A 17,233-nucleotide genomic window follows, 5' to 3' on the forward strand; every position below is an offset into this window, starting at 1 on the left:
AGAATTCTCAGATTCTGTATATAAACATGTGTGTGTGTATATATATAAAATAATTATGTTGTTACATTGAAAACATTTTCAGTAAAGTCAGTTTCTCAGAGCACATGATGAACTAGAAACTGGAGGTTTCAAAGTCAGGGCTTGAAGGTATAATTCTAGGTGGAATATTATGATGCATTTGAGTATATTTCTAACATGTTACGCTGCACGCAATTGCAGTCATTTCTCTGTATCTTCTGCCAAGGTTGACTTTGTAACAAAGATGGGATTTCCTAATTTAGACCTCTTTGTAAGTTATGACTGAGAACACCAAAGTGTTGTATCATTCTTATATTAATCAAAACTTCTAGAGATACAAATGGTGGTGCCCTGAGCTGGAAAAATTAAGCAGTTTTTACAATTTCCTATATGGTATACTCAGAACTCAGCTGAGAAGACATAAAGGTTTACCTTTTGTTCAAAATAGGGCTTGGCATTGCTTCACTGGTTTTAATGGTTATTTTTTCTTGCTTTCTTTTCTGGTCAAGAAGACTAGCTGGTTTTGCTTCTCTCTTAATCAAGTATCCTGCTTTAATTTTGACAAGTGCAGACATGCTGTTAGAGAATTAAACCATTTTGAAAGACATGTAATGGGTTAGAGTTCAGTGTGCTGCTGTTAGCCGCTCCCTATCGCGGGAGGTGACAAGAGAGAAGATAACTAAGGAAGTGAAAGGAGTTTTTTAATGCTGACCCTCATCTTTCTGCATTACAGGGTTCATTTTCAGGGCTTAACTTGCCAGCTTTGTTTATGTTGGTGGTCACTAATGCAGCTAGGTCTGTGAGGGTATCACAACGTCAAGTTGGAAGGGGTACTGGGCATGCTCTTAGATCTGTTTTTTCCAGTAGCTGTCATCTGTGTTTGCTTTAACATCTTGGAAATGCTCTCTGTTTCTACTGCTGGCCGGGTATGGAAGTGATGGTGAGCCATAAGTGAATGTGGGTGATGGAGGAGAAGAGTGGGTTTTGAGAAGCTGGAGGAAGAGGGAAGGTTGCAGTGCACTTGGCAGCCGTGGGGGCAGATGATTTTTGGTGTTTGTACCAAATTCTGGAGCTGGAAAGTCACTGGTAAGGTGAGGGTCCAGGGCAAGGAGAGGAGTCAGGGTTTTCCTGTTCAGGACAAGGAGAGGAGTTAGGGTTTTCATGTTATGGGCTCTCTTCACTGCCTAAGAGTGTGGGAGTGGGATTCTGGTTTCTTCTGGTTGAAGTGGGGCTAGCCTCAAGCTTAGACCGGACCTGAGCTTAGTTATCGATTTGAAAAAGAGGATTATTGTGGTTTTGTAAGGAGAAACAGTAACTGATGATCTCTGAACAAAACATGGGTGCAAATTGAAATAACAGGAGAAGTAAAATGCGGAGTTGGTAGCACTCAGTGCTAGTTCTGTCTTTGTTTTTCTGGTGAGATCTCCAGCCTGCTACGGTGCTAATTGCATTTTGTCTTAAATACCCTGCAGCACAGTCAGACAGTAGGATTAGAGCCATGGTAAACCTAAGATTATCTTGGGGTCAATTTTTTTAAAAAAGTCTTTAGAAGTTATGAATACATTTGAAAACAAAACAAATCCTTGAGATTAGTATTTTTGGGAGTTTGTTTTTAAGGTGTTTTCCCTCTTTCACCCTAACACGGATTGCTGCATTGCAGTTCCTAGTCTGGATTACCAGCAATCAGAACCCTGAATTCTGAGATGGACAGTTCTGTTTAACTTAACCTTATAAAATAAACATTATTATAATAGTTGAATTTATATAGTGATTGTTCTCAAAGTTTAAGACAAACACTAGGCATGTTTAGGTATGAGTGACTACTTATTTAAATCAGTTTCGCAAGTAGGTATTGAAATTACGCTGCTTCAATAGATTGGGTAGTTTGGAAAAGTAATAGCTAAATATTGTTGTTAAAAATTGTTCTCCAGAGATGAAAATAAGGCCTGTTTTGCTTAAAAGATCTTGAAAAGTATTTAACTGATAAATTAATGTGCTACTATGATTATTTCCACATTGCTTTTGCAGATGCTAACTGGAAACTAATTTTCCTTGGTGGGTTTGACACGGAGGCGCATGCATGTGTGTGCACAGGTGCATATTAAACAGAGATACTGTTCCACTGGTGTCTGATCCTTAGGGATGAGATGGTGGAGTGGTGGTGTGCAGGGTCCTCTGGCCTCATGTCAGCATACTTAGGCAATGTAGGAAGGTTTTTGTATGAGCTACAATGTGTACGGAGTTGTGGAGAAGAAAGGAAGGGAATAGTTATAGTCTTGGGAGCAGTTTTCAAAGAATCATAGAATGGTTTGGGTTGGAAGGGACCTTAAAGATCATCTAGTTCCAACCCACCTGCCATGGGCAGGGACATCTCCCACTAGACCAGGTTGCCAGCCAGCCTTGAATATCTCCAGGGATGGGGCATCCACACCTTCTCTGGGCAACCTGTTCCAGTGTCTCACCACCCTCAGAATAAAGACTTTCTTCCCAATATCTAATCTAAATCTCCCCTCTTTCAGTTTAAAATCGTTACCCCTTGTCCTATCACTACACTCCTTCATAAAGAGTCCCTCCCCATCTCTCTCTGTTTTATAGGGCACGGCGGAAACTCCTGAAGCTTTCAGTCCCTCACTCACTATTAGCAGGATTTCCCCGCAACACAAATCAGCAGAAACGCTCCGCATATCTATTCTGGGTCCTAGGACCCGGTGTTGATCTGTAGATGTTTTTCAGCATATGTTAGTTTATCACTCTTTATTTGTGCCACATACCAGCTCGATCCAACAGACGTAGGTGACTTGGAGGATCAAGGGAGAGATCAGTTAGCTCAATTAGATATCCACAAGTCCATGGGTCCCAATGGGATGCACCCGAGAGTGCTGAGGGAGCTGGTGGAAGTCATTGCTGGGCTGTTCTCCGTCATCTTTGAAAGGTCCTGGAGAACAGGCGAGGTGCCTGAGGACTGGAGGAAAGCCAGTGTCACTCCAGTCTTCAAAAAAGGCAAGAAGAAGGAGCCGGGGAACTACAGGCTGGTCAGCCTCACCTCCATCCCTGCAAAGATGATGGAACAGCTCGTTCTGGACGTCATCTCTAGGCATGTGGAGGAAAAGAAACCTATCAGAAGTACTCAACATGGATTCACCAAGTGGAAATCATGTCTGACTATCATCATAGCCTTCTATGATGGCATGACTGGATGGATAGATGAGGGGAGGGCAGTGGATGTTGTCTACCTTGACTTCAGCAAGGCGTTCAACACGGTCTCCCACAGCATCCTCATAGGGAAGCTTAGAAAGAGTGGGCTAGATGAATGGACAGTGGGATAGATAGAAAACTGGTTGAAAGACAGAGCTCAGAGGGTCGTAATGAGGGGCACAGAGTCTAGTTGGAGGTCAGTGACGAGTGGTGCTCCCCAGGGGTCAGTACTGGGTCCAGTCCTCTTCAGTATATTCATCAATGACCTGGATGAAGGGGTAGAGCGCGCCCTCAGCAAGTTTGCTGATGATGCAAAGCTGGGAGGAGTCCAGAGGTCCCTTCAAACCCTACCATTCTGTGATTCTGGGGCACATTGCTTCTCCCATAAACTAGATGGGGAATGACTCTGTAAGCACCATGCGGCGCCCAGACAATCTGCTGCTCTTGTGTGCTGCGATGCTGTGGTGCTGGGAGCGTGGGGGACCTCTTCCCACATGCACCCCACTTACAGCAACTGCATGGGAGGCAGGGAGAGCTCCTGGGTGCCCCTGTGCATGTCTGTCTGGGTGGCAGGGGAGAGTAAGGTGTCTGGGATGCTAAAACTCTAAATCCTATCAGAAACGGAAGATATCATCGCTGACCTGATTTACATAAATTGTGCGTTCCTTGCACGTGGTTCAGCAAAGCTGTTTATATGGCAAAGTCCCCCTCACCAAGCCTTGACTTTGAAGCTCCCAGAGGAGTAACACAGTCATCAGAACAGAAAGTGGCATTTCATATTTTTTATTAATTTCATAGTTTACAGGGTGTCGGAAATGTGAGGCACTGTATATAATGATGTTTTTGCAACTCTCCCTATATATTAATCATTGTTTAGAGTTCACATACTACAAGATTAATTGACTGTGCCCACTTGGGAGCATATATCAAAATTGGTTGTTTCCTTCTTTCATGGTGCTTGATATTAGTGGCCCCCAAATGGAAATCTTATGTCTGAAATAAATTAGTCTCCTGATCTCACGTTGGATGTCATTAGGGTAGATCACTGTACTTATACTCTGCTAAACCTTCCTCTTAAATACTTTCCCAGACTTGCAATTTTTTGTGTTTAATCAATATAGAACAATCACACACATGTCAGACTACAACATATATGTGTGTATACATACACACACAAGTGGATGATTATTCCAGTTAAATCCATTATTCAAGTCTAAATGTAGTACTGAATTTGAAGAGCTATCATAGTGGCTGAAAAAAACAATGAACACTTAAATCGAAGCGATGCTGTAATGATGGGTGGAGGTAAGAGATAAGCTCCTGGAAGAAACAGGAAAGCACTTCTCTCTTTCATCAAATTCACTCATGGTTCAATTGACAAGCTGTAATCCAAAGATGTTCTTCATTTCTTCAGCATCATTGCCCAAATTTTGGTGTCCCTGCATAGAAGATTGTGCACCATTATACCCAGTGCATTTCACTTACATATTCATGAGCCCTCGACTTGATTACTGTAATTCATCTCTGTCATCTGGAGTTAATACTGATAATTACAAATTGTAATCGATAAACTTTTGTTATTTGTTGTATTTAAATGCATTTTTATGGAGTAATCTCTGTGTTGCAGCAAAATACTCTGAGAAGGACGCATTTTTCTTACCTTACTTGTGGATTTAGTACACTGGGAGTTTGTGGGAGTGCTTGGATAGAGGTCAAGGTTTTCCTACAGAGGAATAAATCCCATGTAAAAAGTTTTATTTTGCAGTTTGGGCAGGACAGTGTTATTCTGTGCTCACAGCGTAGTTATGAGGGATTTTAGGGATACAGTGTTGTTCCACTCAATGTGTTTTTCTCAAATATTTTTTTCCCCCTATCAAACAGAACTTAATTGCGCACAGCATGAACAAACAGTAGTCATGGTAAAAATGTGTTAATCTTTCAATGCCAAATATAAAGCTTTATCCTTCATTTATTAATTCTCAAAGTTGGTTGCCACACGCATGCTAGTGGCAGCGCAAATTAACTTTTGTTGCGGGTGCCTGACTTGACGCTAATTGTAGAGCTGGGGTGTAGGCACTGGGGTGCTCAGGAGCCTGGAGCTGCCCTTTGGTGGTGGCACCTCCTAGTGGTTATCGGGCTGTGTGCTGTGGGGAAATGTCACTAAAGTCATCAGTTTTGACAAGGAGCAATGTTTTCATAGAATCATAGAATGTGTTGGGTTGGAAGGGACCTTTAAAGGCCATCTACTCCAACCCCCCTGCAGTAAGCAGGGACATCTTTAACTAGATCAGGTTGCTCAGAGCCTCATCCAGCCTGGCCTTGAATGTCTCCAGGGATGGGGCCTCCACCACCTCTCCGGGCAACCTCTTCCAGTGTTTCACCACCCTCATTGTAAAGAACTTCTTCCTAATGTCTAATCTAAACCTGCCCTGCTATAGTTTAAAACCATTGCCCCTTGTCCTATCGCTACATGCCCTTTTTGGAATAGACCACCAGGAGCCATGTGAAATGTAGCCAGGTCCCGTGCCAAGTCCTGCACTGGGGAAGGAGGAGCCCCGTGCAGTGGCACAGGCTGGGGCTGGAGCTGCCTTGGGTATGGGGGCAGCCAGTGGGCAGAGGCCACCAGGTCAGCAGGGCATGGCCAGGAGACGGAGGAAGGGATCATCCCCCTCTGCTCAGCATGCGTCAGTCCACGTCCAGTTCTGGGATGTCCTGGGGTCCTTTCCTACCTGAATTATTCCCTGGTGTTAGGTTATTGGGGCATGTGGAGATGATGTGTGGTTTAATAGGTATTGGAAGCATGCAGCACATCGGAAAGTTGATGTAAATTAATTAGTGATATCATTTCTCATGGATTGGTATAGATTGCTTCTAGGTAAAGTGGATGAGTTTAAAAAAATAAAATAAAGAAAATCCAGATTTCCTTGATACATAGAAATAATCTGTTAATAGGAAGAATTTAGGTATCTGAAGACACAGTATTTTGCCCAGAAAATTTTAAGGTAGGAAACCAGGAATGCTTCTCAGACTACTTTCATTATGGATTTAGGAAATCATAATTTCTTTTCAGAAGAGAAGGGATGTTTTTTTTTTTTTTTGAAAGTTTATGCATACTGCATCGTGGTTAACTGCCAAAGTAAATTCACCATTTTTTAACATCAACCATTTGCTGTTTAAAGCAAGATCCAGTAGTTCCTTGATGCTTTTTTGTGCACTGGTAGTAATGCAGCACAACTCCATAAGTAGTAGTGTTCCAATGGTTTACTGACCATATTATTTTAATTTAGTGGGTTTTAGGAGACATTTAATTGCTGAAGTGGACTAATAATCAGCTCATGGTTTTTTGGCTATCAAACTTCTATGCTGAGGACTGAAACGGATAGTGTAATGTGATACATTTTAAAATAAATCACTGTTATTTTTGAAAGTGGACATGCAGGATGCATGCAAGAGCTAACATTGCTTTCCACTTTGGAAACAACCTTTCCAACATTTCAGTGTCTCGGGAAGAGTGATATTGGCCAGATGTTCAGATTTTTGTCTTGGATGGATTTCTGCTAAGTTACAGCCCTTTTAGCGAGGCTGGGAAGGTATTGGTGAATGTAAAAATGGAACAAGATGCTTCAGTGATCAGACTTGCATGTTTTTCTCTTTTTCATGACTAGTTCATATCTGGGATCAGTATATACCTCTTGGTTGAAGACATTGTATATATACTTACATGTTTGAAAAAATTGAATCCCTGACCAAACCCCCTTCCAAAGGCAGGATTTGTAACCTTCCTGGGTGTGTATCCCTATTTCTCGGTAACACAAAATACCGAGAAATTAACTTTACAATGATACATCGCCAGTCCAAAAAGCAGTTTTACAGGTCAAGAAACAAAAAGATGAAAAGCAGGAGGCTTATTTTCTACTGTACAGTGTTCAGCTATTTTCTGTAGTCCTCTGTAGCCTTGTTTTTCTTGACTTCATGGGACAAGGTGGAGTAAACATGCTCAAAAATCCGTGTGAGGGGAGTAATTGCAGATGGAGTGTGGTCAGAAATGGAAAAGGTAACTGTCCCTTCAGCTCATCACCTGGTAACTTAAGAGTTGCTACAGATATCAGTTGGTTTCTGGGGTCTGCTTTCGTTAATGTTAAGTATTTTGTCGGCTTGTGCCCTTGCAGAGACGGTGAATGTACTTAAGTCGTACCATTGCTGCCAACTGTCCGAGGTGCCGTATCAGTGAACCTTAGAGAGCGTGATGGCCTCTGAAGCCCATTTTCCCCTGTGGCTGCTGTCGGGTGTCACACAGCAGGTCTTTGTGCCTGGAATCCGAGGAGACAGGCGATGGGAAGGAGATGCAATTCAGACCCAGGGACTTGTTCTTGCTGGCGTGTCGGGCTGCGGAACGTAACTGGAATCCAGCTGACACTGCCAGCGTTCGTGGCTTCCCTTTGGCACCTGGCTGCTTGTTTTGACGGTTCCTCCTGCAGCACAGAGCTAGACAGGGAAATGAATGAATTCACTGGCAAATTTTCAGATATATTAGTTTTTTATTAACCATTATTTTCCTTGCAGCTTGTGTTAACACGCCCAAGTGCCATATGCTGCTGAACAAGTCTGGTACACACCCCAGCCTGATGATTTAGTTGGTTTTGATCTGTGTGTGCTTTTTTTTGCCACAAAGGCTTTATCTGTTCTCAAAATACTCAAAGCAGTGAAGACAGCCACACACAGGGCCATGTAATCTTAAATTTCAGATGTTTTTAAGCAGAAACTAAAAATATGTACTTAATTTCCCTTTATTTCCTCACTTAATACGTGTGAAGTTTTATTGACACACTTGGATCTCCTTCTGCGCTTTCAGTCGTCCTGGTGGGAGTCCATTTTCCATTGAGAGTTACGCTGAAATACCTGTGCGTGACTGTCCAGTTGACAGTGTTTTTTAAAAATCATTTAAGGATCTATGTACTGGAAAAGATGCTAAAGCAAAAAGCTATAAACTGTATCTAAATTTAAATCATTTCAGTTTTAGAAAGCTGATCTCCGATAGGCACAGGGAGCCTCAGTGAGCTCAGCTTGGCAAAGCCAATCCATTTCCCCAGACGAGTGGTAAGAAATACTCTTCCTACTTTGGCCTGAACAGATTAGAAAATACAGGGGAGTGTGGGGAAGAAAAATCAGGTTTACTGAATTTCAAGATGTGTAATGAATTGTAGTGGCAACTGCAGTTGGTCTGCACCCAGCCGAAAGCTGCGGTTGGGAAACCTGGGTTGTTATGGGGGAAGGTAAGAAGTGTGGACACCTCGGGGGGAGCGCTTGCTGTCAACGCCCTGGCCCCCGGTACTGCTTTCTGGGTGGGTACAAGGAATCACCCCCCCAACATCCCACCCCCAGTTGTGTAACTGTAGCCACGCAGACAAAGCAGTCTTTTTGATGCCTGGGGACATCCTCCTGGTGGGCAGGTGAGACTCGGTCCCTGGGGTGGGCAGAATTTGTAGACACGGAGCATCGTAAGGTGGGCTTCATAGGAGCCTGATTCTCTGCTTTGTCTTAAATAGATAGCTACATCCGATGAAGAAGTTTGTGGTGCTTGCTTCTTGTGCAACATGCGCAAAGTATTTCCAAGAATAATCTTATTTATTGTAACTTTTTATGTTAAACACTTCAATCAGTTTTTGGAAACGGTACATTTACAAAAACCAAGACACCTATTTGGAACTTAAGGGTAAGAAATCTTCCCATGCTGTTTAATAAGAACACATTGCGTTTTCCATTCCTAATTCTAGGTATTGTTTTCCACATAAGGTCCTTGTTTCCATTATGTGGGAACATAAAAATGTTAGCTACAGAATATTGAATGATATTACTTAAAGGAATGGTTTTCTCAGTTTTTCCTTTGTGCTTTTTAGAAGTCATGTAGTATGGAATAAACAGAATATGAATGGCTGCATTCTTACTGCCTTTGTAATATGCCCTTGCTTCCATTCTCAGTGCTGGTGTTCACTTAGCAAATATTTATCTTCCATTATAGAGGACTTTGGAGCAGAAAATGTAGTGCTCAAGAGTTTAAATTATAAGTACCTTTATAATCATAGTCAAGTAGAATAGTTAAATGGGTGTACACAGGAAACAGGAGATCTGACTTGCTTAGACTTGAGCTGAGTGATGCAATATTTAAATGAAGCTATTATAAATCAGGTTTAGCATTACTTCTATCCTTGTATTCAATGAAGTGAACTTGCTAGTTCTTCTGCATGAACTGGTGACAAAGGAATCTTTACAGCTTTTACAAAATAATTGCACATTGCTAATTTACACATTGGTGGAGCACTGTTAGCTAATGAGTTTTCTATCAAAGCGTGTTTTTATATCTCTAAATGCATTGCTGATTTGGAGAGTGCGGTACCCTTTTGCACAATGATAACAGTGAGAGGATATAAATGTGGCTTTGTTCTGTTGACAAAATGTGAAAATCTAATTCTAACATAGGAAGTCAAATTTTGAAACAACAGCAAAGTGTCTGACTCTGGGATGTTGCCTAAACCAGAACAACTCTGAAGGAGGTTTCTTGAAAAGCCTCCAAGAAATTTTTAATTTTTTGTTTAGTATTTTTTTTCATATTTGGAGAAACTGACTTTTATAGACTCGATATATTTTGCACTTTTGTTGTTTTATAACTAGCAGAAATTTTCCGTTTCACTTGTGTAAGGACCCCGTTGCGCATGCCCTGGGCAGACCATCTCTTGGTGGGTTAGTGTTGGAGACCGTCCCTCGTTTGGGAGATCTCACTTGAGAGCCCTGTTCTGCCACCAGGAGAAGGTGATCCCGAAGGTCTTTTGGGTGTCCTGAAGGAGCGATTGGACCAGTTTACTCCACACATGAAGTTGTGTAAACTCCAGTAAACTCTGGTAATTACCGATTTCCCTTGTATGACTCAGGAACTGGTCCAAGCCAAAACAGTATTTTTGGCTGCTTCAGAAAATGCTTGAAGACTGTATTACTGCAATTGCATAGGGAATTATGAATTTCTGTTCACTGGTTGTGATAGAAAAGTACGACCTGACCGAGCTGTGAAGATGGTTACCCTTGTAACATTGATGTAGTGGTACTTCAGATTAGTGTTAAGTTGAATTCAAATTGGTGTTAAGTTTGGTGCAGTTTCTTTTGTATTTATCAAACAGCGCATACAAGCTGACTCTTATACAACGTATGTTCATTGTAGACAGAACACAGATTAGGAATTTAAATGTGAACATTTATGCATGCAGTTTGGGTGTTTCCATCTTGTTTCCATTGGTGTGTGTTTGTTTGTTTTTGTTTTTTTTTTTTTTTTTTTAGTATGGTGCAACTAATCCCTACAAAATCTAAGTACTCCCCTCCTCCCTAGACCTCTCTTGCCTCCCAAGCCTCCCCCACAAAAACCTTGATTTATGTGAAACCTTTAATAGAGTAAAAGGGCCTCAAGAGGAAGACTGCTCGGTGAAGTTTGGAGAGGGCTTTAATGAGAAGTTTCGTTGTTATTTCATATTTACTTACCAAATCCTGCTAGAGTAAATTCTTGCCAAACTAGTTTTATATATTTCTTGTCTGGTCTTGCTAATGTATTGTTTTGTATCAGGATCTTGTCTGACAGGAAAAGCGACCAGAGCAGTTCAGGCTATGGCACAACGAATAGGTGATGGAGGAAAAATGAAGTCTATCTACAACTTCTTATGCAATATCAAGAAACTTTTAAAGTAACTAATTAGCAAAAGCGATGCAGCTTATGTATCAAAGCTATTTTTGATGTAGATTGTACATACTGAAATAGCACAATAGTGCTTTAGATGTGGGCAATTCTACTATTGATTCTGTAATCATGCGTGTTTTCCTACATTTGCCTTGGAGGTGGGAAATACTTGTGGTGGGAAGGAAAACACATAAGGATATGGGAGTATGGAAGTTGTAGTTTCAGTTTGGGTGCAGTTTGTGTTGATGGAAGTAGTCAAGTCACTGAGCCAGTATTGCGATTATCTAGTTTTAATGTTTCCATTCTTCAGTAAGAAGATTAAGTGATGAAAACAGAAATGGTGAAGTGTGTGACATGAGGGATCAGATTCTCTTAAAGCCCGAAGCAGTTATTCCGTTTCTGATTTTGCAGTGAAGCCTGGCTCATGGTTCAGTTCGGACTTGGCTTTGAGATGGAGCGATTAGCAGAAGAAACCCGAGTCCAGTCCTTTAGGAGTGCAAGATGCTTTCTAGCGTGTCAGTTTGGTTGTGTCTTCAAAGCCTGAGTCTTCCCAACTGTGTTTCAGTCTCTGATGTAGATGTGAGAGGCAGAGGAGGTTTTTGTAATGGGCTGGCGGATGAGTAAGGATCCGTTTTCCTTTTAGGTTAAAAGCAGAGTTTACAAAGGCACCTCTTCAGCAGGCTTCCCTTTAGAACTTGTTTGTTAAGGAACTTGGAAGGATTTCTGGTTTACACAGGATGCTTTTTCCAGCCCCGTCTGTGTGTCAGTGGAGTGTTCAAACTTCACAAAAAGTTTATCCTAGTATTTGCATTACATACCTTTTTACAGAGTAAACTTCTAGAATATATAGCTATGTCTGCACCTCTGTGTGCATGACAGTGTGAATAACATAGTCCTATTTTTAATTCTTCCTGATTTTTTTTAAAAAAAGGATGCTGAATTATCTCCTATACTGTGCTACAACAGTAAGTGCAGTTTGAGGAAAAGCCATATAATAGGAAAATCGGTTAATTATATAATAAATACTTGCTTAGAAAAAATGTAATAATATTTAATACTTAGAGAAATTAGAGAAAAAATCTCTAATTTAATTTCTGAAATGACTAGCCTAATGGCTGTAAAATGTAATTCTGATATCTGATCATCTGATGATGATTTACAGCAGTATTTAAGGTGGATGTACTTATACAAACTATGAAGTAAGCTTCGTGGTTATCAGATTTCTCCAAAATCTTTGACCTATGCATTTATGTCACATGCAAATAACCAGAGTTCTAGGATAGTAAAACCAAAATGAATATCCCTTGATTTTCTTTCACGCAGCATGCTGCCCAAGAGTTCATGCAGCATGTCCTCTCAAGATTTAAAACCGTATAGGGATTTAGAGGAATTCTGGTGGTCCCATTTCTTCTCCTGTTCCAAGGGTGGAGGGTTTTTTTTGGTGGGGATTTTCTGGCGTTTCCCTTTGAGTTTGTTTGGGTGGGTTTGGTTTTTTTTTTGTTTGGTTTGAGTTTGTTTTTGGGCCCTCTTTTATATTTTTTTTTAATTTTTATCTTTCACTTCTAGACACTGATACCTGAAAAGACTTGTATGCTAATTGCTATTTTTAGGAAGTCAGGCACTTTGCAAGGTGTTGCAAGTTTGAAGGTCCTCAAATTAGTCACTTTCTGCAGTCGTGCCCGCTCAGTGAAAAGCAAGGAAGCTCTCTTACTGCTAGACACTTAACAACAGCCCGGGGCATTGGCACTGTTGTGGGGGAGTATTTGAGAAGCAAGAAAAGATTATGTATCATGTTCAGGTTATGTGTTTATAGTACAACTTTCCCCTCTTAGAAGACAAACCTTTTAAGAATAGCACGTTGAGTACTAAACAGCACTCGGGTCATGTAGCAATATGTCGGAAGACACTTTGTGGATGCAACCTTATTCTATCAATTATGGTTTCTTTTTGTATCAAAAGTAATAATGAAGGCTATAAAGCCAGTCTTCCCAGTTACTGGTAGACACGTGTACACACACAAAACCACACACATATATATGCATATATATACACATATATATGTGTTGGTATGTATGTCTGTGTATATGTATCTTCTTTTAATTAAAATGTGGAAAGTGCTATTCGTATAAGACTTAGATATCCCATCTGCCAACTCTACCAAAGCACAAGTAGAAAGCCTTCTGATATAATTTAAATATTGGTTTGTACCCTTTATAGCTGTCCTGTAAAAAAAAACAAACCACTTAACAGCTGTCCTGTAATATTTTGTGGCTGTTGACCACTGAGATACTTTTATTTGGAGGATAATGTATTTTCCTTTTATATAGTGTGCATATTCAGTAACACTGGGAGTGCTGTTCCCCTACATGTCAGTGACAGGACGGTGACTCATACAGAACTGATAAAAGTGGGAAGAGTATGTATCTAATCTAGGACAATTTAAAAAAAGAACTTTGGCTTTACATTTCAATTTACATTTATTTACAGGAATATGACCGAAATGGATATTTTAATGTGAAGCTTTTACAGGACTGTGATGTTAACTGTATGGTGGACTGACCTTTTTCTGTTGGTATGGGATACCTGATATTATTTTCCTCTCCTTTTATGCAGGATCCAAACTACTGGATACAAGTACACCGGCTGGAGCACGGGGATGGGGGGATCCTAGATCTCGATGACATTCTTTGTGATGTAGCTGATGACAAAGACCGTGTAAGTACAAACAGCAATGAAAGCCGCTCAGTGTGCACTGTGTGTTGCCATATCAGCGTTCTGTGTTTCCTGCGCTTGTGCAAAAGTGGGGGTCAATACAAAGGTTTTATTTTTTTTCCTATAGTTTGCTTAACAAATGGGAGAAGTCTGTTACCATTCTATTTTTCAAAAAGTACAGGAAATCTTCTATTGAAATCCTGGATTTTCCATCCTTTTTTGTTCTTCAAAAATTCGAGTAAGAGTAGAAGGCTGCAAGAATAAAAAAAAAAAACCAACCCACCTCATACAGTGGAAAGAAATTGAATCTGTAAGTTAAGATTTTAGCTTCGTGTTGAATATGTGAAAAATACATGCTATTTTTAAACTGTGGAGGGTTGGTGGATTGTTTTCAAAAAACTTTTTGGGAGGAATTGCTGGTTACACAGAACTTGAGAAAATAATTATACGCTGCTGGGTCTTGAGTCCTTTTACTCTTTTTTTTTTTTTTTTTTTTTTTTACGTAGAGATTTAGATCACAGTCAGCTAAGAGGTTTTTGGTTATTGGCCGTTTGTTTGAGGTTATAGATACGTCTTTGAATTACATGTTCAAAAAGGGTAAGGTAGGAAACACTGTGGCAAACTGTAAAGTCGTACGTAAATACGGCACTTTTCTCTGCAAAGCCTGGTGTGTTTTTCGAAGCTCTTGAGAGCGTCTCAGCCTGATACAGCCTTCAGCCTGGAAGTGTGTTTCAGGACCCTGCTCCTTCACAGACGGGATCCTTAATTGCCTGTTGCTTCCAACAGTGGCAATCTGAAGGCTCCTTGAAAACTGGCCAAATGATGACTCTTAGGCTTATTTTTCAGAAATAAATACTTTGCCTGCAGTTATTTCTTGTGACAAAATTTAATTGACATGGTTATTTCAACTGGAACTTTATAAAGAAAAATTATGTGAGGAGTCTTGGGACAGGGAGACTCCTCGCTGTCTGAAATATTGGGATTACTCAAGCTGTATAGAATAACAGTGCTGAGTTTTCAGGAATTTCTTCCATAAAAATAGTGCCCGGCTAAGATTTCAGGAAAAGCTAATTAAAACCTCTAGTTATCTCATATTGAAGTGCTCAGCTGCATGATTAGTTTATCCTTTGCTTACAGGTCTCAAGGAGGCTGGTGCAAGTTGTCACTATATATATTTTTTAAAAAAAAGAAAGACTTTTTTGAATCATGCACTACTTAGCTCCTCACGTGTCCCTCCCTTCAGAAGGAGAAGTTTGAATTCTGGTGACTTCAAGACCTTATTCTTTGGCTGTGACCTTGGCTTGCCGCCTTCAAGTGGGGTAATTCCTCACAGTGAAACTCTGTGGGTGTTTTTATGCGTGTGACTAATAGATGAAAAACTCTGACTGCAACTCAAACAGGCTAAGTCATTATTACAATATTGTTTTTGTGTATAGATGGACAAGATACCTAGTAATTAGTAGTATTTATTTCTTCATTTGCCAAGCTTGTATCCTCTGATTCTGTGAATTTGGCACGTCTCTACTGATAGTACTCGTCAGTTAAATTTCCTTTTTTTTGAGGGATCTTGTGGCATTGATTAGGAAGGTGCAATATGAACATGTACTGTGCTATATACTGCTTTATATCCTTGAATTAATCATTCCTACTTGACATTTGATTCTTTTCGAGCATTTCAGTCATTGGTCATTGTTTTTCAGTTTACCATCTTATATTTTACACCTGACCTTCCTGGTTCCCCTTGGTTTTGTATTGTTAGCTTTGCATTTGATGCTTCCTCCATAGCAAGTGTATCAACTAGTTCTGTGTTAGCAGAACCTGATGTAGGTCTCATTAATGCAAGGTTCTGAATATATCTCCAGCTAGTGATGTTTTATGTATATACGCTTAAGTGTATCTTGTTAAAAAGCATTGAAGCAGATGATGTCTAAACATTTACTTAAATTATTATTGAGGTCTGTAGGATTAGTTAGGCTCAAAATCAAGCATTAGCCTATGTCTGTCTTTTTTTTTTTTTCTTTTAATTGGGACAAAAATATCTAGGATATTGCAAAACTGAACACTTAATATCTTTGTGTTTATTTTCACAAGGAAGTTCTTTACATTCTTGAAGACAAGTTCATTGTGCTATTCACTACTTATCATCTGTACTTTTGAAAATCAGTTTGCTCTTATCACGGTTCTTTAGATGTAAGGATCACGCCCAAAGAGATAAATGTAATTTTTATCTTTTTTCTGTTGCTTTTATGCCATAATTATTTGTAGAGTGTCATATAAGCACAATACAAAATGTGAAACAGCTAAGGACTAGCTTGTTCTCTTGATGAATTCATCACTCTAGGGAGCAATAGTCAACTATATTAGTAAAATAAAACTGTAATGCGAAGAGTATATTTACTCGTATTCCACTGTCTCCATGGAGAAAATATTCTATCCTATAACAAATACAAAGACCCCTAGAGACAGCAGCTGTTCTGAATGGAATAAGACAAGTATCTTTGTGATGGTGGCCTTCACATTAAAATGCAGCATGGTATGGTGACTTTATTTAGCTTCTTCAGTCTCTATATTTTGGTATTCTCTTGTAAGTTATCATTCTGTGATTCTGTAACTTACTAAAACAGAATGGGTGAGTAAGGATTGCTCTCTGGAATAATTTGTGATGTTCGATGTTGTTCCCCCTTAAAAAAAAAAGAGAGAAAAACATGAAACAAACTACATGGAAAAACTGATTTTGCTAAGCTGTTTGTTCCTTTCTGGAACAGTGTTTCTTAAGCCCTTTAACATAGTTCATTTAGAAAGTGCATAATGCATTCTAACTTAACTGGCAGGCAGCTTCGACATTCATATTACGCAATTTCACTACACATGAAGTTGCCAATGAAAACTTTGTTAATGCAATTAATGGTAGTAACAGTATGAAAACAAAAATTAATAAATCCTTATTTGGCTATTCTTTTTCTTGGATAACTTTGTTGTGATTTATTGAAGTGCAAATTTTTCCCAGGTTCTATTATGGAAAGATAGTTTTCAATGGGAATATCCAAATGTTTTTTATATTTATCTGTCATTCTGTATACATGAATACAAATGGATTGTCGTCTCTTTATTGTTTTTGAAAAATATTTGGCTACAAGAAAGAAAAATCACTTTTCAACTAGTGGCATCCGTTCCAGTCCAAAGTATGAGCATGTTTGGTATTGTTTGAGAAACTCCTTGGAAAGCTTGGGCAGATGAATATCCAGTATCTCTGTTCCAGAAATAAAGGAGAAATAATTCCTTTTAACTTGCTTTTAGTCAACTGCATAACCTATTTTCGTTATTTTAAAAATACAGGTTTCTTGTGAATTTAGTGATTAGAACAATATTTTAGAGATAGGTTAACAAACTGATGTGTTTAGATTTCTTTTACTTATAAAAGTAGCCCTTCATTTGAAGGCTCTCAAAAACCATATGTCAACTTGACAAGTTTCCAGCTTGATGATAACATACTCGATGACCTCAGTTCAGTTCTTAGTAAGCAGACATTCTCAACAGCAAAAAAACCCAACCAACTGAACAAAAATAACCCCCAACCATCCTTAATAATCA

The 17,233-nt window shown here is 39.6% G+C and overlaps 1 protein-coding gene across 26 annotated transcripts in view; it reads left to right on the forward strand.

Moving 5' to 3' along the window:
- The window catches only part of PARD3 (par-3 family cell polarity regulator), a 460,486-nt gene that overhangs the window by 41,038 nt on the left and 402,215 nt on the right, over positions 1 to 17,233 (forward strand). For all 26 annotated transcript variants that reach the window (XR_012585424.1, XR_012585425.1, XM_074574241.1 and 23 more), the window contains exon 2: positions 13,544 to 13,645. Coding sequence is in view for 24 of the 26 variants with exons in the window: in XM_074574241.1 (XP_074430342.1) it covers positions 13,544 to 13,645 (102 nt within the window). In the remaining 2 variants the exon portion in view is untranslated. The remainder of the gene's footprint in view (positions 1 to 13,543; positions 13,646 to 17,233) is intronic.

This window comes from Larus michahellis, chromosome 2 (assembly GCF_964199755.1).
Source record: "Larus michahellis chromosome 2, bLarMic1.1, whole genome shotgun sequence".
In the NCBI taxonomy this organism is placed as follows: Eukaryota; Metazoa; Chordata; class Aves; order Charadriiformes; family Laridae; genus Larus; species Larus michahellis.